At 36.5% G+C, this 27,549-nt stretch overlaps 1 protein-coding gene across 6 annotated transcripts in view; it reads left to right on the top strand.

Moving 5' to 3' along the window:
* The window catches only part of PREPL (prolyl endopeptidase like), a 58,063-nt gene that overhangs the window by 26,643 nt on the left and 3,871 nt on the right, over positions 1-27,549 (top strand). For all 6 annotated transcript variants that reach the window (XM_049651435.1, XM_049651436.1, XM_049651434.1 and 3 more), the window contains 7 exons: positions 9,125-9,341; positions 9,914-10,099; positions 18,268-18,465; positions 20,558-20,733; positions 23,544-23,760; positions 26,811-26,960; positions 27,355-27,478. In XM_049651435.1, coding sequence (XP_049507392.1) covers positions 9,125-9,341; positions 9,914-10,099; positions 18,268-18,465; positions 20,558-20,733; positions 23,544-23,760; positions 26,811-26,960; positions 27,355-27,478 — 1,268 coding nt within the window. The remainder of the gene's footprint in view (positions 1-9,124; positions 9,342-9,913; positions 10,100-18,267; positions 18,466-20,557; positions 20,734-23,543; positions 23,761-26,810; positions 26,961-27,354; positions 27,479-27,549) is intronic.

The raw sequence follows: 27,549 nt of genomic DNA, 5'->3' as shown, positions 1-27,549 counted from the left end.
TTGATCTTGGATAAGCCATTTCTTGTTCAGTTTCAGTATCCTTGGTAATACTTAGGTAATGCTTTAGGATTTGGATAATGACATTGACATATTGATTCCAAAAGTCTTTCTGGGTTTAGTTTGTGTTTCTGTGTTTCTTTCATACTTTGGAGTATACCTATCTTTATATATATTTACGCAAATTAAAAATCAATGCAGATCATTTCAAACCCCTCACTTACATATCCAGTAATACTGCAGAATGAGAAGTTGGAGTTTGCTACCCATGCAAGGGTAATGGTTGCAACGATTGTAATTAATAATAAGAAAAAAAAGACACGTTTGATTATTAAAACTGAAATTGATTTTGTGCATTACACCATGGTTCCTACATGTAAACTCTGTAAAGACAACCTCAAATTGCTAGATAATGAACAAAGACCAAATCATTTCCACCTTTGCATCTTTACTGATGAGTAGGGTACCAGGCCTGTATCATTGCCATTCATCTATGCCTATTAGTTAAATGGTACACTTAGGTCAGTTTCTGTCTTTCAAGCTAAAACCCTAAACCAGTGATGGCTGTGAGTACCTTTTAACCATTGAATTCTTAGCAGGATATAGCAGAATTTAAAGTATGTGTTGCTTTGTGGTACATATAGCATAACATATAAACTTGTCAAATCACTTTGTTGTATACCTGAAACTGACGTAGCATTGTGTGTCACCTGTGCTCAGAAAAAAAGAATATATTGCTGCTGAATTATAAATTAAAACTAATGTAAAAATGTGTTACTCTGCTGGGTGAAAAAAGTGAATATATAGTATGATGTCAACTTATTTTTCAAAGTAAGCATGATTATTTTCCTAATCAGAGGTAAAGGATATATTAAGTTTAAAAGATATGTATCAGTTGGGGGCCCCTGTGTGGCTCAGTCAGTTGAGCATCTGACTCTTGATTTCAGGTCAGGTCATGATCCCACAGTCATGGGATCAAGCCACATATCAGGCACTGCACTGAGCGTGGAGCCTGCTTGAGACTCTCTTTCTCCCTCTGCCCCTCTCCCGCATTTGCACACTCTCTTTCTAAAATAACAATTAAAAATTTTGTAATAAATATCAATTGAATGGGAAAACAGATTGCCCTTAGTTCTTTACATCCCTTGTCTTCTCTCTCTTTCTGAATTGAAAGTTATTTGGTATCATTCTAGAGTTTTTTTTGTCAATGCACACATGCATTTTTTTTTAAGATTTACTTTTTTCAGCTTTACTAAAATATAATTGACATATATATATATATAACATGTTAAGTTTAAGATGTATGTGGTGATTTGGTACATATACCTGTTACAAAATGAATAACAAAAGAAGTTTAGTTAATATCTCAATCACCTCACAAATTACCACTTTTTTGTGTGTATGGTGGTAACATTTAAAATATACTGTCAAGGCAATTTTCAAGTATGTTAATACTGTATTGTTAACTATAGTCATCATGCTGGGCACCCGATCCTCAAAGCTTGTTCATCTTATATAACTGAAAGTATGTACCCTTTTTCCATTATGTCCCCATTTCACCCAGCTCTCATCCCCTGACAACCACCATTCTACTACTCTGTTTCTGTAAGTTTGGCTTTTATAGATTCCACATGTAAATGATATCATACAGTATTAGTCTTTTTCCGTCTGACTTATTAGCAGAATGCCCTCAAGTTGCATCCTCGTTTTTACAAATGGCAGGATTTCCCTTTTTTTGTGGCTGAACAATACTCCAGTGTGTGTGTGTATTCTTTATTTATTCATCAGTGGACATGTATGTTGTTTCTGTATCTTGGCTATTGTTCATACTACTATGAACTTGGGAGTGCAGATGTCCCTTTGTGATCCAGATCCCACTTCCTATAGATATGTGCTCAGAAGTAGAATCGTTGAATCATATGGTAGTTCATTTTTTAATTTTTTGAGGACCCTACATTTTTTTGTCCATAATAGCTATTATTAGTTTACATTCCCACCAACAGTACACAAGGGTTTCCTTTTCTCTATATCCTAACATTTGTTACCACTTGTCTTTTTGATAATAGCCATTCTAACAGATGTGAAGTGATACCATGGTTTTTATTTGCCTTTGCCTTAGGATTAGTGACATTGAGCATCTTTTTATGTATCTGTTGACCATTTGTATGTCTTAGGAAAAATGTCTGTTCAGGTCTTCTGTCCATTTTTAAATCGGATTTTTTGTTTGTTTGTTTGTTTTGCTTTTGAGTTGTAGGAGTTCCTTATATATTTTGGCTGTTAACCCATCATCAGATAAATGGTTTGGGAATACTTTATCCCACTCCATTGATTGCCTTTTCATTTTGTTGATTGTTTCTTTTGCTATGTAGAAGCTTTTTAGGTTGATATAGTCCCACTTATTTATCTATTTATACTTCTGGTGTCATAAAAAATAATTGCCAAGACCTATGTCAGGGAGCTTTTTCCTTATGTTTTCTTCTAGGAATTTTATGGTTTCAGGTCTTATGTTTAGGTCTTTTAGTCCATTTCAGGTTAATTTTTGTGAGTAGAGTAATACTGGAGTCCAATTTCATTAGCATAGCAATTTCAATAGCATGTGATTATCCAATTTTCCCAGCACAATTTATTGAAGAGATTTTCCTTTCCCTTTTGAGTATTCTTGGTTCCCTTATCAAATATCAGTTGGCCATACACTCAGTGGTCTGTTTCTGTGCTCTCGGTTCTGTTTCTGTGATCTGCATGTCAGATTTTTTTTTTTTTTTTTAATGTTTATTTTTGAGAGAGAGACAGAGCGCGAGCAGGGGAGGGCAGAGAGAGAAGCAGGGAGACACAGAATCTGAAGCAGGCTTCAGGCTCTGAGCTGTCAGCACAGAGCCTGATGCGGGGCTGTAACTCACCTCGAGATCATTACCTGAGCCGAAGTCCGACGCTTAACCAACTAAGTCACCCAGGCGCCCCCATGCATGTCTATTTTTATGCCAGTACCATACTGTTCTGATTATTATAGCTTTGTAACACAGTTTGAGATCAAAAAGTGATGCATTTTGCTTTGTTCTTCTTTTTCAGGCTACTCTAGATATTTTGTGGCTCTATACAAATTTTGGAATTGTTTTTCTGTTAAAAAATGACATTAGAATTTTGATAAGGATTGCATTCATTGTATAGATGGCTTTGAGTAGTGTGGACATCTTAATGATAGTCATTCTTCCAAATCATGAATATGGCGTATCTTTCCATTTATTGTGTTGTCTTTATTTTCTTTCATCAAAGTCTTAAGTTTTCAATGTACACATCTTTTTCCCTCCTTGATTAAATATATTCCTAAGTACTGTGTTTAGTTTTGATGCTGTTTTAAATGGGATTGTTTTGTGTGTTTTTCAGATATTTCATTGTTAGTGTATCAAAACAACTGATTTCCTTATCTTGATTTTACATCTTGCAACTTTACTGAATTCATTGATTAATTCTAACAGTGTTTTGGTGGAATATTTAATGTTTCCTATATATAAAATCAAGACTGACAGTACTATGTTGATTAGGAGTAGTAAGAGTGGTCATCCACTGATCTTAGACGAAAACCTTCCAGCTTTTCACCACTCAATGTGATGTTAGCTGTGGACTTGTCATATATGGCCTTTATAATGTTGAGTAACATTCATTTCATATCCAATTGTTGAGAGTCTGTATCATGAATGGATGTTGAACTCTGTCAGATGCTTTTTATAAAGATGATCATGTGATTTTTAGCTTTCATTCTATTAATGTATCACATTTATTGATTTGCATATGTTGAACCATTTTTATATCTCAGATTAATCCTACTTGATGATGAAGAATCTTTTTAATGTGCCTGCTGAATTAAGTTTGCTAGCATTTTGTTGAGTATTTTTGTATCATATTCACTGTGGATATTGGATAGTTTTCTTGTAGTGTCCTTACCTGGCTTTTGTATTGGGTACTACCAGCCTAATAAAATGAGTTTAGAAGTGTTCCCTTCTCTTCAGTTTTTTGGGAAGAATTTGAAAGGATTGGTGCAAATTCTTCAAATATTTGGTAGATTTTACCAGTGAGTCCATCTCGTCCTGGGCTTTTTTCTTTGCTGAGAAATTGTTGATTACTGATTGGTAATCAACTCTACCTTACTCTATTGGTCTGTTCAGATTTTCTATTTCTTCATGATTCAGTCTTCGTAGGTTGTATGTTTCTAGGAATTTACTCATTTCTCCTAGATTATTTAATTTGCTGGCATATAATTTTCATAGTAACTTTATACTTTTTTGTGTGTCTACAGTATCAGATGTAATGCGTCCTTTTTCCTTCCTGATTTTGAATCCTCTTTTTTTTTTTCTTAATTTCACTAAAAGTTTGTCAGTTTTATCTTTTCAAAAAGCAGCTCTTAGTTTTGTTGATCTTTTCTATTGTTTTTCTGGTCTCCTTAATTTATTTTTCTCTGATCTTTATTATTTCCTTCCTTCTTCTAACATTAGGCTTATTTTTTCTTTTTCTAATTTTTTGAGGTGTAATGTACGTTATTTGAGATAGTTCTTTTTTTCCTCTATTTTTAAGTTTATTATTTGAGAGAGAGTGCGTGGGTGCACATGTTAGTGGGGGAAGGGCAGAAAGAAAAGGAGGTAAAGAATCCCAAGCACACACTGTCAGCACAGAGTCCAACTCAGGGCTCAAACTCAAACTGTGAGATCATGACCTGAGCCAAAATCAAGAGTCAGATGCTTAACTGAGCCACCCAGGAGCCCCTTTTTATTTTTTTATGTAGGCTATGCACCCATCGTGGGGCTTGAACTCATGACCCTGAGATTAAGAGTTGCATGCTCTACCGACTAAGCCAGCCAGGCACCCCTATTTGAGATACTTTTAATGTAAACACGTATCCCATAAACTTCCCTCATAGAAGTACTTTTATGTATCCCTTAAGTTTTAGTATGTTCTATTTCTACTTTGATTTTTTCAAGATATTTTTGATTTTGATTTTTTTGACCCACTGCTTATTTAGCGGTATATTATTTCCATATATTTGTGAATTTTCCAGTTTTCTTCTTAATAGTTACTATTTTGATTGGAAAAAATACTTGGTATGATTTCAGTCTTCTCAAATTTTCTAATATTTGTCTTATGACTTAACCTATGATCTACCTACACAAGAATGTTCTTTGTGCACTTAAGAAGAATGTATTCAGCTGCTGTTGAAGGGAATGGTCTACATATGTCTGTTTCATCCATTTTGTCTAAAGTATACATAGAGTCCACACCCAATTTTTTTTATTGATTTTCTGCCTGAATAATCTCTCCATTGCTGAAAGTGAGGTATTAACATCCCCTACTATTATTGTGGTGGTGTTATCTGTTTTTCCCTTCAAATCTGTTGGTATTTGCTTAATATATTTAGGTGCTCTGATGTTGAGTGCGTACAGGCATACCTTGTTTTATTGCACTTCGCAGACTGCGTTTTTTTAACATATTGAAGCAGGTCTATTGGCACCATTTTTCAACAGCACTTGCTCACTTCATGTCTTTGTTACATTTTGGTAATTATCACACCATTTCCAACTTTTTCATTGTTATTTGTTTATGGTGATCTGTGATCAGTGATTACAACTCCCTGAAAGTTAAGATAATGGTTAGCATTTTTTAGCAATAAAGTATTTTTTATTAAGGTATGTACATTGTGTTTTTAGACATAATGCTGTAACACACTTAACAGTTTACAATATAGTGTAAACATAACTTTTATCTGCACTGGAAAACCAAAAAATTCATTTGACTCACTTTTATCAGTGGTTCTGGAACCTACCCATATCTCCAAGGTATGTCTGTATATAGTTACAACTGTTATATCCTCTTAATTAACTGACCCATTTATCATTATATAATGGCTGCCTTTATCTGTTACAACTTTTGAGTTAAAGTGTATTTTCTTTGATATTAGTATAGCTACTCCTGTGCTCGATTGGTTTCCACTTACATGAAATTTCTTTTTACATCCCCTCATCTTGAGCCTGTATGTGTCCTTGAAACTGAAGTGAATCTCATAGGCAGTATATAGTTGGGTCTTCCTTTCTATCCATTCAGCCACTCTGTGCCATTTCATTGGAGAGTTTAATCCATTTACATTTAGAGTAATTATTCATAGGTGAGTACTTATTAATGCCATCTTATTGATGTTTTCTCGTTATTTTGTAGCTCCCGTGTTCCTTCCTCTCTCACTATCTTCCTTTGTGAATTTATGATTTTCCATAGTGTTCTGGTTTGAGTCCCTTCTCTTTTCTTTTGTATATCTGTTGTACATTTTTGCTCTGTGGTTACCATGACTTGTCTTCTCTTTCTAAGAAACCTGTTTCTGTAGAACCAGTTGTATTCTGACTTTCCTGTAACCAAATATCTGCCAAGTAGTTGACCAAGTAATTTATCTTTTGATTACCTGTGTCATCATCAAACAAAAATAAATAGATAAAAGTAAAATATTGAAAATAGCAAAGATAGCATTGAAAATAGCAAACTAGAGTAAGGAATTTGTCCTAAAACCATGTATTAAAACACATTAAGCTACAGTAGTTAATACAACCCGATAGACAAATAATAGAGATCAGAAGAGATAACTCAAAAATTTATATATATAAAAAATTATGTAAAAGGCATCACAGACCAATGAAAAACAGGTATAATTTTTTAATACTGTAGAAAAATAATTTTCATCACTTTATACATCAGCATACATTCCTAAAAGATTTAAAGAATCAATTGATAAAAATAAAACTATCCGGAAAACCTAGATGCCAGTAGTAAGTACTTCATTCGACTTGGTTGAAATATTTCCAAAACAGGGGCACCTGGGTGGCTCAGTTGGTTCAGTTCAGGTCACGATCTCATGGTTGCGGGTTCAAGCCCTACATCTGGCTTTGTGCTGACATCTCAGAGCCTGGAGCCTGCTTCAAATTCTGTGTCTCCCTCTCTCTCTGCCCCTCCCCTGCTTGTGCTCTGTCTCTCCCTCTCAAAAATAAACATTAAAAAAAAAAGATTAAAAAAAGATACTGCTTATCATTAAATTCATATTTCCATTCCTAAGGAATGGGTAAGTATTTATCATAGGGAAATAATTGTAAAGGTGAGGAAGGGGGAACTGTCTTCATGAATACGTTCCCTATTATATTCTTTATTACAATGAAACATTAAAATCTTAAGTTTTAAGAATTATAATAATTCAACCTAATAGAATATTAGGTAACCATTAAAAATAATGATCACGGGGCACCTGGGTGGTTCATTCAGTTAAGTGTTCAATTCTTAATTTTGGTTTTTTCAACTCTTGATTTCAACTCTTGATTTCCAGTCTTCATGGTTTGTGAGATCGAGCTCCACGTCAGGCTCTGTGCTGACAGCATGGAGTCTGGGATTCTCTCCTTCTGTCTGCCCCTCCCCTACTCGTGTGCACATACTCTCTCTCAAAATAAAGAAACATTTTTTAAAATGACCATAAAAGATTGTAATTAATGTGGGGGGAATACTAATATTATGTGAAGTCACAAATGCAGAATCCAAAATTGCATCTGTGTTTTATAGAAGTCCTGGAGCTGGAAAGTACAACATAGGAAATATAGTCAATAATATTGTAATAATGTTGTATGGTGACAGATGATGACTGCATTGCTGTGATGAACATTAAGTAATGGGTAGAGTTCTCTGATCACTATATTGTGTATCTGAACTAGTATAACATTATATATCAACTGTACTTCAGTAATTTAAAGTTTTTAAAATTTTTTTTAATGTTTATTTTTGAGAGAGCATGTGCACACACTTGAGCGGGGAAGGTGCATGGAGAAAGGGAGGCAGGATCAGAAGTGGGCTCTGCAGATAGTGGAGAGCCTGATGTGGGGCCCAAACTCACAAACCATGAGATTATGACCTGAGCCAAAGTCAGACGTTTTTTAATTTAAAAATGAAACACAAGGGTGTCTGCGTGGCTCAATTAAGCATCCAACTCTTGATTTCAGCTCAGTCTCATGGTTTGTGAGACTGAGCCCCCTGTTAGGCTCTGCACTGATAGCTCAGAGCCTGCTTAGAATTCTCACCCTTCTCTTTCTCTCTGCCTCTCCTCCACTGGTGTGCACATTCTCTCAAAATAAATAAACATTTAAAAAAATAGTAAAACAAACAAAAAACACATATTGAGGTGCCTGGGTGGTTCAGTTGGTTAAGCATCTGACTGTTGGTTTCTGCTCAGGTCATGATCTCACGGTCATGAGATCGAGCCCCACATTGGGCTCCATGTGAAGCCTGCTTGGGATTCTGTCTCTCCCCGTCTCTGCCCCTCCACCAGTCGTGCACATGCTCTCTCTCTTTCTCACAAAATAAATATTTAAATAAACTTTAAAAAAATGAAACACATGCATGAAATACAAATAAAGGAGAAGGAAAAATAGAAAAAATAAACAGTTAACATTAATTTTTAAAATGTGTTTAGATTGCAAGCATTTTTCTTCCTGTTTGTGTTTCTGTTATTTCTATTTTGTTTTGTTATAAAACTGGGGGAAGGGGAGCATACAGAGGAAGAACAAAGTAAATTCTGTGTCCCTCTTCTTTCCTACAATTACATATCTCCTCTAGGAAATTTATTTCCTCTTCCCATAAAAAGCCTATAATCTATTAACGTGATTAAGTGAGAGAGGATACCTTTTGTGTACCTGAAAATGCATTTAGAAAAAGATGGATTGATGGATGCACAAATAATGTAATAAAGGAAATATAAGCAAATCATTGGTAATAATTGAATTTCAGTTGTGGGTGTATGGGTATTCACCTGACATGTTCAACTTCTGTAGTTTTGAAAATGTTCATAATAAAATGTTAGAGAAGAAATTCCTTTGAATACTTCCGTGGGGGAAATGAGAAAAATAATAGTTTTTTTTATTTTTTTTATTTTACAAGCAGTGTTCACTAAGGAGTTATTTTCTGTCTGCATTATAAATCAACATATGTATAGCAGGCAGTGAAATACTGTCATTAACAAAGTAACATGCCACTGAAATTTACTGGATTTCTCTCTCTCTCTCTCTCTCTCTCTCTCTCGGTCTCTTTCTGCGTGTGTGTGTGTGTGTGTGTGTGCATGCAGCTATTTTGTTTTCCTTTATCTTACAAAAGACAGTCGTTTCCTCACCATAAACATTATGAACAAGACTACTTCTGAAGTATGGTTGATAGATGGCCTAAGCCCTTGGGACCCACCAGTACTTATCCAGAAGCGAATACATGGCGTCCTTTACTACGTTGAACACAGAGATGACGAATTATACATTCTCACTAATGTTGGCGAGCCTACAGAATTCAAGGTAATCCTGGATTCTCCTTGTCCCTATGTGGTCTGTTCAAAAGTATCACACTTCCATCAACAACATTCTTTACGCTAAGAGTTAACTGTTTTCGTAGACTTTTGGTAAACTGTAGAAATTGATGCTACCTTTACATGCATAACCAATTCCGTTTCTCTTCCCTTAGATATAATGTCTCTACACTTTGTAATTATGCCTAAAAAGATTAGCAAATGAAACCTACTTTATCCTGATTATATCATGAAAGCCAAACTTAATGATTTAAAAGAACAGACTTTTATAAATTCATGACCTTATAACTTAGCAATTTGGTATTGATCTCAGCTAGGCAGTTCTGCTGGTCCCAGCCAGGCTCCTTAGTGCATCCACAGTTAGCTCGCTAGCAAATGCCATCACTCAAACATCCATTGGTTTGTTGTGAGGTAAGCAGTAGGCCGTGCTATCTCACCACACAGCAGGCTCCTTCACATGGTGATGGTCACGCTGCAGCCCTGATGTGTTCTTTGGCTCTTCTGGATGCCGTGGTTATCACATTTTGTTACCTGGATCTCTTCTGACTTTGTTCCACACAGCTCATGAGAACAGCAGCTGATACCCCTGCCATTATGAATTGGGATTTATTTTTCACAATGAAGAGAAATACCAAAGTTGTAGACTTGGACATGTTTAAGGACCACTGCGTTCTGTTCCTGAAGCACAGCAATCTACTTTACGTTAATGTGATTGGTCTGGCTGATGACTCGGTTCGGTCTCTGAAGGTAAGTTTAATTCTACATCCAGTTCAGTGTAACAGAACATCACATTTTGAGTGATAGCAACATACTGTTTCTTGAGTGGAATTTAATTTCAATGAAACTTGGCATACTGGATCTTTTCATACTGGATCTTAGGGGGTTTATTTTAAAATTACTTGGAGGACCTCACTTTTAGTAAAGTTTTACTTAAAACATGAACTTCAGAAGTAGAGTTCAGTGTCACGTTCCTCTTTCCACCTATCGCTATATATCATCCATCTCTACAACTTGACGTATACTAATCACTCAGGCCAACTTGCCGGCTAGAGCCTGACCCACTGCTGCTGCTCCCATCCCACACCCCCCCGTGGGGATAGGAGGCATGCCCACCATATTTCTGCCTTTGCAGAAATACCCTCTTCTTTTTGTTCGTTTTCTTACCTGTGGGGGTTGCGGAAGGGACCAAAAAACCTTTGGTCTCTTTCAGTAAGGGGTGGCAGTGGTCTCCACTGCAGCACAGCTGTGAATGGTGGCACATCTGCCTGGCAGGCTGACTTGCTGATATTGCCTGTGGCTGCCAGAAAAGATAATCTGCCTCCACAAGTGAACTTCTTAAAATTGGTGAATGCCAGCCTTACAACCCCATTTTAAAGCAGCATTGACATGTAGGTTAGGGGCGCCTGGGTGGCTCAGTCAGTTGAGCATCCGACTTCGGCTCAGGTCATGATCTCATGGTCTGTGAGTTGGAGGCCCACATCGGGCTCTGTGCTGACAGCTCAGAGCCTGGAGCCTGCTTCGGATTCTGTGTCTCCCTCTCTCTCTGCCCCTCCCTGGCTCATACTCTGTCTCTCTCTGTCAAAGATAAATAAACATTAAAAAAAAAATTTTAAAAACATGTAGGTTAGAAAACAGGTGCTGAAGGGAACGGGAAAGGCCTCCATTTTACTTGATATGGAAAGAGTTGTTAAAACAGTTGACCACTTATACCTAGTTTGAGGACCTAGCCAAAATGGAGAGAGAAATGCCATTTGAGCATCTTGTTTGGTTAAATTTTATCCCAAATAATTGAAATCATTACTTTTTTTCTTTTTTAAGTTTATTTATTTTGAGATTTAGTTTGAGCATAGGGAAGGGCAGAGAGAGGGGGAGAGAGAGAATCCCAACCAGGTTCCTTGCTCAGCAGAGCCCAACATAGGGGTCAGTCTCACAACTGCAAGATCACTACCTAAGCCAAAATCAAGAGTCAGACACTTGACTGACTGAACCACCCCGGCTCCCCATTTTCTTTATATATTTTAGATACTAACCCTTTATCGGATATATCATTTGCAGATATCATCTCCCATTCTGTAGGTTGCCTTTTAGTTTGTTGTTTCCTTTGGTTTATTTTTGCTTTTTCTTTCCCTTCCCTTGTCTAGAAAAAAAGTTGCTATGGCCAGTGCAGAGAAATTACCTCCTGTGCTCTCTTCTAGAATATCTATGGTTTCACGTCTCACATTTAGGTCTTTAATCAATGTTGAATTTGTTTTTGTATATGGTATAAGAAAGTGGTCCGGTTTCATTCTTTTGCATGTTTTCCCAGCACCATTAGTTGAAAAGACTGTCTTTTTCCCATTGGATATCACTTCCTGCTTTGTCAAACATTAATTTACCATATAGTTGTGGGTTTATTTCCGGTTTTTCTTTTCTGTTCTGTTGATCTGTGTATTTTTGTGCCAGTACCTACTGTTTAGATCACTACAGCTTTGTGATATAACTTGAAATCCAGAACTGTGATGCCTCCAGCTTTCCTTGTCTTCTTCAAGATAGCTTTGGCTATTTGGAGTCATTTGTGGCTCCATACAAATTTTAGGATTGTTTGTTCTAGTTTTGTGAAAAATGCTGTTAGTATTTTGATAGGGATTGCATTAAATGTGTAGATTGCTTTGGTAGTATAGACATTTCAACAATATTTTTTTTTTTCCAATCCATGAGCATGAAATGTCTTTCCATTTGTGTCATCTCTAATTTCTTTCATCAGTGTTATAATTTAGAGTTTTCAGAGTCTAGATGTTTTACCTCTTTAGGTTTATTCCTAGGTATCTTATTATTTTGGGTGTAATTGTAAATTGGATTGTTTTCTAAATTTCTCTTTCTGCTGCTTCATTATTGGTGTATACAAATGCAACAGATTTCTGTAGATTGATTTTGTATCCTGCAACTTTACTGAGTTCATTTACTAGTTCCAGCAGTTTTTTGGTGGAGTCTTTCAAGTTTTATATTTATAGTATCATGTCATGTGCAAATAGTGAAAATTTTACTTTTTCCTTACTGATTTGGATGCCTTTTATTTCTTTTTGTTACCTGATTGTTGTGGCTAGGACTTCTAGAACTCTGTTGAATAAAAGTGGTCAGAGTGAACATCCTTATCTTGTTCCTGATCTTAAGGAAAGGCTCTCAGTTTTTCCCCATTTAGGATGATGTTAGCTGTGGGTTTTTAATAAAGGGCCTTTATTATGTAGAGCTAAGTTCCTTCTAAACCTACTTTGTTGAGGTTTTTTTTTTTAATCATAAATGGACATTGTACTTTGTCAAATGCTTTTTCTGCATCTACTAAAATGATCATAGGGTTCTTATCCTTTTTCTTACTGATGTGGTATATCACGTTGATTGATTTGTGAATATTGAACCACTCTTGCAACCCAGGAATAAATCCCACTTGGTCATGGTGAATGATGTTTTTAATGTATTGTTGGATTCGGTTTGCTAGTATTTTGTTGAGGATTTTTGCATCTGTGTTCATCAGGGATTTTGGCCTGTAGGTCTCTTTTTATGGAGTCTTTGTGTGGTTTTGGTATCTGAATAATGCTGTCCTCATAGAATGAATTTAGAAGTTTTCTATTTTTTTTTTTGGAATAGTTTAAGAATAAGCATTAACTGTTCTTCATATGTTTGGTGGAATTCATCTGTGAAGCTATCTGCTCCTGGCCTTTTGTTTGTTTTTTTAATTCCTGATTCAATTTCATTGCTGGTTATCAGTCTGTTCAAATTTTTTTATTTCTTTCTGTTGCAGTTTCAGTAGGTTGTATATTTCTAGGAATTTTTCCATTTCTTCTAGGTTGTCCAATTTTTTGGCATAATTTTTCATAATATTCTTTTATTATTGTTTGTATTTCTATGGTATTTGTTGTTATTTCTCCTCATTTGTAGTTTTATTTAGTTGGGTCCTTTCTCTTTTTTTTCTTGAGAAGTCTGGCTAGAGGTTTATCAACTTTAGTGATTTTTTTTTTTCCAAAGAACCAGCTCCTTGTTTCATTGATCTGTTCTATTGTAGTTGTTTGGTTTCTGTATCGCTTATTTCTGCTCTAATCTTTATTATTTCCTTCCTTCTGCTGGTAATTAGGTTTTGTTTGTTCTTTTTCTAGCTCCTTTAGGTGTAAGGTTAGGTTGTTTATTTGAGATATTTCTTGCTTCTTACAGTTGGCCTATATTGCTGTAAATTTCCCTGTTAGAACCACTTTTGCTGCATCCCAAAGGTTTTGAACCATTGTGTTTTCATTTTCATTTGTTGCCATGTACTTTTTTTATTTCTTTTATTTCCTGGTTGACCCATTCATTGTTTAGGAGCATGTTATTTAACCTCCATGTATTTGTAGTCTTTCCAGATTTTTTTCTTACAGATTTTTTTCTTTTAGTTTCATAGTGTTGCAGTCAGAAAAGATGCATGGTATGACTTTGATCTTTTAAAATTTGTTGAGGCTTGTTTTGTAGCCTAATAAGTGATCTGTTCTGGAGAATGTTCCATGTGCACTTGAAAAAAATGTGTATTCTGTTTTAGGATGGAATGTTCTGAATAGATCTGTCTGTTAAATCCATCTAATCCAGTGCATCATTCAAAGCCATTGTTTCCTTGTTGATTTTCTGTTTAGTTGATCTGTCTATTGATGTAAGCGGGGTGTGAAAGTGCCCTACTGTTGTTATCTTATTACCAATTAGTTCCTTTATGTTTCTCACTAACTGTTTTATGTATTTGGGTGCTCCTGTGTTGGATGCATACATTTTATAATTATTATATCTTCCCGTATTGTTCCCTTTATGATTATATAGTGTCCTTCTTTGTCTCTTGTTACAATCTTTGTTTTAAAATCTATTTTGTCTGATATCAATATTACTACTCCAGCTTTTCTTTGACATCCATTTGCATGATCAGTGTTTCTCCATTCCCTCACTTTCAATCTGCAGGTGTTTTTAGATCTAAAATGAGTTTCCTGTAGGTAGCATATGGATGGGTCCTGGTTTTTATCCATTCTGTCACCCTGTGTCTTTTGATTAGCGCATTTAGTCCATCTAGTTTTAAAGTATTTGTTGATAGATATGTATTTATTGCCATTTTTACTTGTTTTGTAGTTATTTCCGAAGTTTTTCTCTGATCCTTCTCTTTCTTTCAGGGTTTGCTGGTTTTCTTTAGTGATATATTTGGATTTCTTTCTTCTTTATTCTTTGTATATTTATTAGTAGTTTTTGATTTGTGGTTACCATTAGGTTTTTATATAGCCTCTTTTGCTTATAGCAGAAGTCTATATTAATTTGATTGTCGTTTAAGTTTGAACCAGTTCTTTACTCCTCCCCTCCCCAAGTTTTAGATATATGGTGCCATATTCTACATTGTTTTATTTTGTGAGTTCCTTGACTGATTCTTTACAGAAATATTTGTTTTTACTGGTTTTGTGTTTCCTAGCTTCATACTATCTTTTTTTGGTCTTTCCTTTTCACTCAGAATCCCCTTTAATATTTCTTGCAGGGCTGGTTTTATGGTCATGAACTCTTTTAGTTTTTATTTGGGAAACTCTTTGTATCTCCTTCTATACTGAGTGATAGCCTTCCTGGATATAGTATTCTTGGATACAAGTTTTTCCTATTCAGCATTTTGAATACATCATGCCACTCCTTTCTGGCTTGGAAAGTTTCGCTGAAAAAACCACTGATAGCCTTATGGGGTTTCCTCTGTATATAACTGTCTTCTTTTGTCTTGCTACGTTCATTCATTCATTTATTTTTAATGTTTATTTATTTTTGAGAGAGAGACAGAGTGCAAGTGGGGAACGGGGAGAGAGAGAGGGAGACACAGAATCCAAAGCAGGCTCCAAGCTCTGAGCTGTCAGCACAGAGCCTGATGTGCAGCTTGAACCCACAAACCATGAGGTGATGACCTGAGCTGAAGTCATACGCTTAACTGACTGAACCACCCAGGTACCCCTTGACTTGCTACTTTTAATATTTTTTCTTTATCACTATATTTTGCCATTTCAATTACAGTATGCCTTGCTATGGATCTGCTTTTGTTGATTTTTATCCGGGGAGGGGTGGTGGTTCTCTGTGCATCCTGGATCTGGATTTCTTTCTCTTTCCTTCTCCAGATTAGGTAAGTTTTCATCTATTATTTCTCAAATTCTCTGCCCTCTTTTCTTCATCTTCTTATGGGACTCCTAGAATACAACTGTTATTATGTTTGATGGAGTCACTGAGTTCCCTAAGTCCATTCTCATTTTCCATAATTCTTTTTTCTCTCTTTTGTTCAGCTTGATTACTTTCCATTACTCTGTCTTCTAGGTAATTAATTAGTTCCTCTGCTTCCAGCCTGCTATTCATTGTATCAAGCACGTTTCTCATTTTGTTTATTGAACCCTTTATCTCTGGTATATTATTCCTTATCTGTGCTAATAGTTTCACTGATGTCCACCATTCTTTTCTCAAGTCTGGTGAGTATCCTTACGATCATTGCTTTAAATTCTTCATCAGGCATATTACTTATATCTGTTTCACTTAAATCTCTGGCTTTTTGTTCATTTGAGACAAAGCGTGTCTTCTCATTTTGTCTAAGTTTCTATGCCTATTTCTGTGTGAGGAAAGTCAACTACATCTCTTGTTCTTGAGGGTAATGGCTTTATGAAGAAGAGGTCCTGTAGTGTCCTGCAGTATAATGTCCTCTGTTCTCCAGGCCCTGATGCTTCCAGGAATGTCTCCAGTGGAACATCATATCTGTAATTTATTCTATATCCTCTCTTCATTTCCTGACCCTTTGCAACCTGTAGTACCTTTTGGGCTTTGTTACAGTGTTTTGAGTCATCAACACATAGAATCAATACTACATTATATATTAGGTTCTACTTAAAGAAAATTTTATAGATCAGAGCCTTTCATGAACTGGATAATACTGATTAATATGCAGGGACAATGCCATACACAAAGAACAAAATCTGTAAGCCAGACTATATTATAAAATATTTCTGTATGTAACATCTCCGCCTAGTAGGCACTTCACTAAAAGATCTTTTTAAACTCCATCTGGGCAACAGAAATGTAAAATCCTTAATATATTTGCCTCCTATCTTTGGTCATCATATTACCAGTTTTTCCTGGTAATTTTTTTTCACAAAAAGAAGCTATGATAATTTAATTGGTTATGATACTTAATTTAAGCAAATCTTGGGGAGATTTTTTGCTTTGTACTAATATCAGTTCACATGGAGGCATTTGCACACTTGGGCCAATTTTCTTTCAGTGAGATAGATGACTACGATTGCTGGTAGGATGCTAGCGCTGAACCTGTTTCTTTCGTGTATCAAAGAAATATCTGCATATCACCTAGCCAATTTATCATTATTCTTGGGTGCTGTCCATTAACATACCCAGATAGTACTGCAGGTTTCTCAATAGGAAATGCGGTTTAAGATATCCTTGAGATGGTTAACATTTATTTCTGGACAACTAGAACTAGACAAACTAGAACAGTTTTTGTTATGGTAAAACTTTACCCTTGGTCCCAGTACTTTAAGAAATACACCCAAAAGAGTTATTTATTGGAACCACTTGGTTTGAAACTATGACCACTTACCACATGGGGCACATGGAAACTCTTTTAAAGTTTCACCAAAGGACAGAAAAATTTGTGCCTCTGTGGACTTAGGCATCATGTACCCTCTTTCTGAGACCTGGTTACAACATGAGTAGTGAGAAGCGGTGGTGGTTTTTCCCAGCAAGGTCTCCATTTACTCACTCCCATTTATGCTTCCAGACTTCACAACTTTGATGTGCCACATGCTTCTTTCCGTTTTATGCCTTTCACTTAAGTAGACAGATTATCCTTGAACATAATTCTCAGTCTGAGGACAGTAAGTTAGGAACTCTCTTTGAGAGATATTTTGAATATATATTCTTGGAGTGTTTCAGGAAGATAGATTCTTTGGACAAATAGTAAGACATATGCTCTGTGAACATAAACTCTGGCTGTAGTTTCTACAGGTTAGATGATGCACTCTTTATGCACACAGCCCCCACCTACCCTTTTTGAATAATGCCAACCCGTGACATTGCTGTGCCAAGACCTCTGATTTTCTTTCTACAATTACTCAGGAAAGGAAAGGCAATTTTCTTTTAATGTTCTGACTCTCGGTACCATTTCTTATATTCTGCCAGCCTGCTTACCACAATTCTTTGAAAGGTGTAAGAGGGATGTTAGTGGCAGGCTTGAAACTGGACCCTGCTGCTCTGAGAGAATAAATTTTGATTCCTTTCCTTTTTTCTTAAAGTGAAGAATCCTAATCATAATAGCTGTGAGTTTCTCAGAGTGTATGTGCCAGGAAAGGTTTTGTTCTGCACAACAGTTAGCCTGGGGGCTGAAGTTAGAAACAGATTGTAAATGCTTTAGTGCTGCTGAGTGAGTTTGTAGCCCTGGCATGATAACTGTCACCACTGTGGCTGTCTAGGCCGCAGGGGAAGGGCTGGTGGGTAAATCATTAAAAAAACACCTGAGCGAGATTTCATGTTCTCTGAGAACAGAGATCTGGAGATGTTGCCGGGTTCTGGAATTATTATTTGATTTGCTCTTATTCTTAACCATTTTACTATTCACTTCCCAAGTTTATACCCAAAATAAATGGCTTTATTAAAGGAGATTCTGTATAAATCCAGAGTCATGATAAACCATTTTCCTATAATTTTTCCTTATTTTATTGGTCATTAATGTGGAGTCCTGTTCATTTGTTACTTGAAATATATTCTGTTGTGCTGAAATAATAGTTAAATGAGGAATTACTTATAATGGATAAAAGTAAACTTGATGTCCACATCATCTTGTTTGTAGCTGACTCAGAAATTTAATTAATGATACTTAGTGTATAGATAAAGAGTAAAAATAACTTTTATTTCTTTAGCTTCCTCCTTGGGCCTGTGGATTCATAATGGATACAAATTCAGACCCAAAGAACTGCCCCTTCCAGCTTTGCTCTCCAATACGTCCCCCAAAATACTACACATACAAGTTTGCAGAAGGCAAACTGTTTGAGGAAACTGGGCACGAAGACCCAATCACAAAGACTAGTCGTGTTTTACGTCTAGAAGCCAAAAGCAAGGTAAGTCTTTGTAATCCCAACTCTGAGCCCCCATCTACTGCATTCATACTACTTGTCAAGCATTGTGCAGTTGCTGCTGGTGTTACATTAGCATGGGTTTCTGAAGTGGATCTCACATACCACAGTAAGACCCAAATGATCTTAAGGGATCCATGGATTTTTTTTTTTTTTAAATACTCCCGTATTTAACATGGCTTAGAAAATGTATAGCTAGCACGTCAAGTCATTGATTTCATCAAGGCTTGTTAATATTTGAATTTTGAATGTGAATTTTGAAAGTTGACTTAAAGAAATTGTCAAAGTTGGTTTCTAGGTAATGGCAAAAAATTGTGAAGGTGGTAAGCATTTGACTAGAGTGCTTGAATCTAGTAGGGAAGATGATTGATGTTGAAGGAGTAAGTGCTAATGTACTGACTGCTGCAAAGGACGCCGTGTTGAGTACAGTGGAAACATGGCACAGGGACCTTACCTAGGCTGGAGGGATCACTGAAGGCTTCTGAGAAAGTGATGTCTCAGGTAAAACCTCAAGGATGATTAAGAATTAAACTAGAAAAGGGGCAGGAGGAATACATTTGTGTAGAGGCTCTGAATTGAGGGAGAAATGGTACTTTCAAGAAGTAGAAAGGAAGGGGTGCCTGGTTGACTCAGTTGCAAGAGGATGCAACTTTTGATCTCAGGGTTGTGAGCTCAAGCCACATGTTGGGTGTAGAGATTAAATAAATTTTTTTTTTAAGTAAAGGAGGACAATATGGCCAAAGTGTAGAGTAAAAGAGGTAAGACTGAGGGCAGAGTGAAAAGTATAAAAGAAAATTTGTGCAAGTGGGGAACAAATTAATAAACTGTGGCCTTTGGATTTAAGGAATTTTCAGACCTTGACATATCAAACATCAGATAATTTCATATGTGTTGGCAATGAATTATGACACAGCCTTTTTGTCTTTATGAATTTTTTTCTTCGTTGATTTTCTTTTAAATCTTTATTTAAGTGTATTTTTTTAATAATACAAGAGCAATACACATTTCTTAGAATAAATACAAACATGCAGAATGTACAAAGTTTAGATGACTACTTTTCAGTTCCATTTGCTGTACCTCTTAGATATAATTATTGTTTACCATTTATTGTATCACTTTCCAGATTTTTGTGTTTGGTTTTTTGTCAACAGAATATGTTTACAGGGGCGCAGTCGGTTGAGCTCAGTCAGTTGAGCATCCGAATTCAGGTTAGGTAATGATCTCACGGTTCGTTAGTTCAAGCCCCATATCAGGTCCTCCACTCCCAGCGCAGAGCTGGCTTCAGATCCTCTGTTCCCCCCTCTCTCTCTGCCCCTCCCCCTCTTACACTCAAAAAGAAAAGAAAAAAATATATATGTTTAGGCTTTGTTTTGCTTTAGAAATGTGTAACTGTACCATATACCAATCCATCAAAATGTTGTAGTTATCATATCCTAAGTGGAAAGAACAGTGAAACTAAGTGAAATTCTGGCACTTAATGGTTGAGGATTCTGCCTATAGAGGACAGAAAATTGAGCAGTTAAAACTTCTTTAGTCAGCCTATTTGTAAATACGCAAAGATGTGAAATGTCAGTATCTAGCCATAGGTGTGGGGAAATTAACTATGCTAGTACGTCTAATTTTGGTAGCTATATTTTGACTTAATCTTGAAAGAAAAAAATTACAGCAATAGTAGGTAGTAAAGAACTCTTTAAAATCACTTAACTGTCTTGGAAAGCTGCATTTCATAAAATGTTTTCAAGCCTGAGTTTTGCTGCTCTTTTCTAGTTAGCATTATGGGTCAGCAGAATAGCTAAAAATGGGGATGAACCATGATGTATTTTTAAAGACCTTAACCATAACTCTGTTGTCCTTTTTTTTTTTTCTTTTTTTTTTAAGTAATTTCTATACCCAACGTGAGGCTTGAACTCACAACTCTTAAGAGTCACATGCTCCACCAAGTGAGCCAGCCAGGAGCCCCTCCGTTGTCTCAATTAAATCAAGTTTGTATTCAACATCAGTAAGCAATGCATAAAATTAGGGATAAACTGTTTTAAAAAACTTTTATTTACATTGCATAGTAACTCTTCATTTCCAGGATGGAAAATCAGTGCCAATGACTATTTTCCACAAAACGGATTCTGAGGACTTGCAGAAGAAACCTCTCCTGGTACATGTATATGGAGCTTATGGAATGGACTTAAAAATGAATTTCAGACCTGAAAGACGGGTGTTGGTGGATGATGGATGGATATTAGCATATTGCCACGTTCGGTGAGTCAACACATTTTACCTGGCACATGAGTGTTGTGACAGATGTCCAGAACAATGCTATATCAGGGAGGAAAGTTTATTTTCTCATTTGTGTTATTGAATTTATGTATTCCTAAACATGTGCTGATAGAAGCTGATTTAACAGACTAGCTGATCCAGAAAGCAAAAGGGTAGATTTTTAGGATCTTGCACCAGATTTTTTTTTTTTTTTTTTTTTTTAATTCTATTGAGACCTCTTTACTTTGGGCAAAAATGAGACCTGAAAGCAAAGCAGTAGGTATATAGTAAATAACAGTAAAACAAGTGACAGCTTTGATGATCACTTTAGAATAGCAAGTATTTAACACATTTTGAAATTAAGTCTATGAATGAGCTATTCTTTCTTTTTCTTTTTTTTATATAGAATTTATCGTCAAATTGGTTTACCCAGTGCTCATCCCAAAAGGTGCCCTCCTCAATGCCCGTCACCCCTTTCCCCTGTCCCCTCTCCCCCACCCCCCATCAACCCTCACTTTGTTCTCAATATCCAAGAGTCTCTTATGGTTTGCCTCCCTCCCTCTCTGTAACTTTTTTCCCCCCTTCCTCTCCCCCATGGTCTTCTGTTAAGTTTCTCAGGATCCACATATCAGTGAAAACATATGGTATCTGTCTTTCTCTGCCTGACTTTTTTTTCACTTAGCATAATACTCTCCAGTTCCATCCATGTTGCAACAAATGGCCAGATTTCATTCTTTCTCATTACCACATAGTATTCCATTGTATATATATAAACCATTATCTTCTTTCTTTGTCAGGTGATAGACATTTAGGCTGTTTCCATAATTTGGCTATTGTTGAAAGTGCTGCTGTAAACATTGGGGTACAAGTGCCTCTATGCATCAGCACTCCTATATCCCTTGGGTAAATTTCTAGCAGTGCTATTGCTGGGTCATAGGGTAGATCTATTTTTAATTTTTTGAGGAACCTCCACACTGTTTTCCAGAGCAGCTGCACCAGCTTGCATTCCCACCAACCGTGCAAGAGGGTTCCCATTTCTCCACATCCTCGCCAGCATCTATAGTCTCCTGATTTGTTCATTTTAGCCACTCTGACTGGCATGAGGTGGTATCTCAGTGTGGTTTTGATTTGTATTTCCCTGATGAGGAATGACGTTGAGCATGTTTTCATGTGCCTGTTGGCCATCTGGATGTTTTCTTTAGAAAAGTATCTATTCATGTCTTCTGCCCATTTCTTCACTGGCTTATTTGCTTTTCAGGTGTGGAGTTTTGTGAGTTCTTCATAGGTTTTGGATACTAGCCCTCTATCCGATATGTCATTTGCAAGTATCCCGTTCCATCAGTTGCCTTTTAGTTTTGTTGATTGTTTCCTTTGTGGTTGCACCAGATTTTTAGAATTCATGTACCAGTCTGTGTACTCTGACTTCATTTTATTTTAGCTGTTTTCCAGACACAAATAATATTTTATGTTTCTGCTTAAAATCCTTCTCTATCTCCCTGTCTCCAAAATAAAATCCAAACTCCTTACTTATAGTATTTAACATCCTAATGATCTGGCTTATCTCTGTAGTGAGATCTTTCATTACTGCCCAGACACACCCTGCACTCCAGCCCTGTTACATCCTTTCAGATGACACTTGCTCCTCTCTGCCTTTGCACATACTGTGTCTTGATGTTTTCCCTTTCTTTGTGCGTCTCATATTTTCATATTCTCATATTCTTCCTCCAAGACTCGGATTAGGTATCCTCTCCTTCTTAAGCATTTGTTTTAAGAAGTATATACCCCTAACCTAATAAGTGGATGTTCTTTCTACTGTTTCTGTGATAACCTGCAGTACACTTGTGTGAAAGCAGCAACCACATGGTTGGCAGCTGTTTTCTTTCCCCCCAAAATTATCTTCAGGCAAGAGATTTTTGCGTGTGTGTGTGTGTGTGTGTGTGTGTGTAGATTTTTTTTTTTTTTTAAGAAAGTTTATTTGTGGGGCGCCTGGGTGGTTCAGTCAGTCAAGTGTCTGACTTTGGCTCAGGTCATGATTTCATGGTTTGTGGGCTTCGAGCCCCGCGTCGGGCTCTGTGCTCAGAGCCTGGAGCCTGCTTCAGATTCTGTGTCTCCCTCTCTTTCTGCCCCTCCCCCACTTGTGCTCTGTCTCTCAAAAATAAGTAAACGTTAAAAAAATTTTTTTTAAGAAAGTTTATTTGTAATCTTGTATCATTTAACCTAATGATTCTCAGCTCTGGGTGTACAGTCATCTGAGGACCTTTTGCTTTTTTATATTTTTAAGACCAGCATTTAGCACAATACCTGAGAAGCAGAAGCAGCAACTCAAAACATATTTGTTGAGGGAGACCTGACTGGCTTAGAGCATGCTGAGTTTATTGATCCTTGGGTCATGAGTTTAAGCCTCATGTTGGGCATAGAGCTTACTTTGAATGAATGAATGAGTGAATGAGTGAGCGGAAAAGAGAAAATGACAAATGACTCTTATTTTTTTATAAAAACATATTTCTGGAACCCATTTTTGACTGTCTCTTAACAGGGATTGATGAACCCTTTCTCTGAAAAACTAAATAGTAAATATTTCAGGCTTTGTAAGCCACCTATGGTCTCTGTTTTATATTCCTCATTGTTTTTTGTTGTTGTTTTTTCTCCCAACCTTTAAAAATAAACCGTTCTTAGCTCTAACGCCATTTAAAAAAAAAAAACAAAACAGGCCTCCTGGTAGATGTTGCCCACCGGCTATTGTTTGCTGACCCTGAAATATATCATTAATATTTTTTTCCCCACTAAAAAATTTTTTTGCCCTTTAATTTCAGGGGTGGTGGTGAGTTAGGCCTCCAGTGGCACGCTGATGGCCGTCTAACTAAAAAACTCAATGGCCTTGCTGACTTAGAGGCTTGCATTAAGACGCTTCATGGCCAAGGCTTTTCTCAGCCAAGTCTAACAGCCTTGACTGCTTTCAGTGCTGGAGGGGTGCTTGTGGGAGCATTGTGTAATTCTAATCCAGAGCTCCTAAGAGCTGTGACTTTGGAGGTAAGTATACTTTGTCTCTTCTATTTACAAAGTGGGAAAGCCCTAGGATGCTCTATAAAAAATATTTGTTATATCTTTTCACATTTCTCTCTCTCTCTCAAATATTTTTAAAGAAGTTGCTAACATATTTACTAGCATAGGGAGTATAACAAACTTTAAAATTTTAAACACAGAATTGTAGCTCTGGGAAAACTTCTAAACTTAATCTAACTGCTTATCCTTTATTTATCCCTTCTTCCTGGACAGTGTTATTAATCATTGAGAATTTCCACTGAAGAATATTAATGGCTATCCTCATTGACCATTTCTTATTTTTAAGAACATGTAGAGTTGGTAGAAAAGAGGCAAAGGATATATGACTCACCAGTTCCAGGGACTCAGGCAGAGCACACTGTGACTCTGGAATTCATGAAATCCGTTGCCTGTGCTGCCCATCAACCTTTTAGTCCTGGATGTAGGGGCTCTCTGTTTTTTAGATACTCCATTCTTAAAGGTCTTTAAGGGGTAGTTTTTCTGTACTTTAATTGAAATATCTTGCTTTATTCTTAAAAGTCTCTACAGTTGACCTTTGAACAACATGGGGGCCAGGGGCACAGACCCATCCCCATCCCCATCCCCGTGCAGTCAGAAACCCATGATAAACTTTGGACTCCCCAAAAACTTAACTGCAAATAGCCTCCTGTTGAGCAGAAACTTTACCAATAACGTAAGCAGTCGATCAACATGTTTTGTATATTCTGTGTATCACATACTATGTTCTTACAATAAGTTAGAGATAAGAAAATGTTATTAAGATCATAAGGAAGAGAAAAAAATGTACAGTACTGTGTGTATATCTATTGAAAAAATCCAGATGTAAGTGGACTTGCATAGTTCGAACCTATGTCACTCAAGGGGCAACTGTATAGTCTTCCTGGTGTCCAAAATTATGACGTTCTATTAAAGCAGCTCATTTCACCTTCATCACTGTGCTCCTGGTTAGGTACTCTAGAAAATAATGACCGGAATGGAGAAAGCATAGTATTTTCAGGTTTCTTTTATTGTGAGGATGGGGGTATATACACTGTGGACTTGTAAATAAGTGTTAAATAATCCTCATCTGTAAATCTACTTTTTTAAGTAGAAATGCTAAATATAGAGGGGGGAATCTATATACAAAGATAATAATAGCAAAGCTATTTACAATATAAAGAGAATACAACTGGTCTGTGACTTTTAGAAATTAGAAAGGAAATAATCAAAAAGTATATGAATATTCATCCCACGTTGCTTATTAGAGTCAACCTGTAAATATCCAACAATAGAGAATTCATAGTTTTAATTAGAAGTACCAAATACCAGCTCTACTTTAAGCAGAAAAGGGATTTATTAAAAGGTGGTGGGGAGGAGCAGGTATAGTACCAGTCTTAGAGGCTGCACAGCCAGAAACATGTCCAAAATACACCATAAAACTGCCCCAGTGAAGCTATCACTGCCATCACTGCTGCGTACAAGTCCCCTCATACTGCCAGTGCTGCTTCTAAAATCTCAATATAAATGTGGCACGTTTGCCAGAGGAAATTCTCTATGGTCCCTACTTCTTTGAGTCACTAACTTGCCATTCAAAGTTTGGAGCACATTATGTCTGATTTGGTAGACCCAGGCCATGTAGTTATACTCCACAACTGCAGGGAAAACTAAGAAAGGAAATACGGGGCATTGAGAGGCAGGCTTTGCCTCATAAGGTTAGGGATAGTCTAAATGCAAAAAAGGAGTTCAGATTCTAGGCAGCTGGAAGGAATTGCATTTGCCTACTAGGTTAATGCCAATACAAGAGAAAGCTGAAAAGCATGTTAACAGAATACTATAAGCTAAGTGGAAAAAAGCAGCTGCCGTTTTACTAAATGTTTTAATACTGGCTTTAAGCCAGTGAGTGATTTTTTTCTTATTTCAATTTGGATACTATCTAGACTTTCTTCAATCAACATTTATTACCCATATTTTAAGGTAAAATGTCCAACTGATAAAGTAGGGTTTACTCATGTGTTGGGGTTTTTTTAATAATTTTTAATGGTGATAAAATAACAAAATTTACCATCTTAACTATTTTTACATGTATAGTTCAGTAGTGTCCAGTATGTTCACATTGTTGTGGAACCAGTCTCCAGAACTCTTTCTACCTCGCAAAGCCAAAACTCTATGCTCATTGAATAGCAACTCCCCAGTTCCCCCTTCCCCTCAGAACCACCACTCTCCTTTATGTCTCTGAATTAGAATACCTGTACCTCCCGTAAATGGAATCGTACATATTTGTCTTTTTGTAACTGACTTATTTCACTTAGAGATATCCTCAAGTCCCCAAGGTCCATCCGTTATTGTAGCATATGTCAGAATTTCTTTACTTTATAAGGCCGAATAATAATCTGTTGTGTCATTGTGTATATTTTGCTTACCCGTTTATCCACCATTGGACACTGGGTTGCTTCCGCCTTTTGGCTGTTGTGCATAATGCTGCTGTGACTATGGGTGTACTCTTCAAGACTCTGATTTACGTAGGAATATATTTGCTGGATCATATGGTAATTCTAAGTTTGATTTTTTTGAGAAACTAGCATACCGTCTGCACCATTTTGCATTCCCACCAGTAGTGCACAAGGGTCCCAATGTCTCCACATCCTTGCCAGCGCTTGTTATCACTTGTTATTTTTGTTTCTTTTTAATAGTTCCCCTCCTAACTGATGTAAGGGGTAGCATTTATTACTTTTATATAAAATGTACACTAAGGCATCAAACTAAAAACTTGTGAAATTAGAAGATAAACCCATATATATATCTGAATACCTTAAAGGCCAGTTATAAATCACAGGCCCTAGTTAAGGACTGAGTAGGTCTGAGTAGTCTGCCTCCTGGGAATCAGCGTGGCTTCTTGACCTTTGTTCTCTCATGTCAGCATTTATATTCATAAAGTATATTTTTCTGAAATTCATTTTACCAATTTGTTAGTCAAAGTTTAAATTTCTTTGGCTTTGTGGGGTTTTTTTGTTTGTTTGTTTGTTTGTTTGTTTGTTTAGGCACCTTTCTTGGATGTTCTCAACACCATGATGGATACTACACTTCCTCTGACATTAGAAGAATTAGAAGAATGGGGGAATCCTTCATCTGATGAAAAACACAAGAACTACATAAAACGTTACTGTCCCTATCAAAATATTAAACCACAGGTAGTGAATAACAGTTCTGATAAAGTATCCTAAAATGATAGAAAAGATAATCAAAAGAAGACTTACCCATGCTGACCCGGAACTTTGTAGGGCTTTAGATTGTTTCTGCTTATAATACCCAAACAACTTTCAGCGCCATCTCTGCTCATACTCCATGTTTGTTTCAATGTAATAGTTCGGAATAGGTTAGATGTGGTCATGGTCTCACTAGCCAAGAAAAGGGTATTTCAGGTAGCAAGTTGTCTAGTACTACGAAACTGTAGATCTCTCAGTATGAAATGAGAAGAAATTATCTAGCACTTAGGTCAAAAAAATGGGGTTATTTTTCATAACCTATAAGGTAGAAAAGGACCATAAGGAATAATGCAAATCTTGTACATCTATTTTCTTTCAGCATTATCCTTCCATTCACATCACAGCTTATGAAAATGATGAGCGTGTACCTCTGAAAGGAATTGTAAACTATACTGACAAACTCAAGGAAGCCATTATGGAGCATGCTAAGGACACTGGTGAAGGTAGGAGACCAGCTGGAAGCAGGGAGCATAGCTAAATGTTCTGTTACCTACCACATACTGCTCAGAGTAGT

This window comes from Panthera uncia (assembly GCF_023721935.1).
Source record: "Panthera uncia isolate 11264 chromosome A3 unlocalized genomic scaffold, Puncia_PCG_1.0 HiC_scaffold_11, whole genome shotgun sequence".
Lineage (NCBI taxonomy): Eukaryota > Metazoa > Chordata > Mammalia > Carnivora > Felidae > Panthera > Panthera uncia.
Note: the sequence above shows the minus strand (reverse complement) of the source record. Positions and strands in the feature narration are given on the sequence as shown.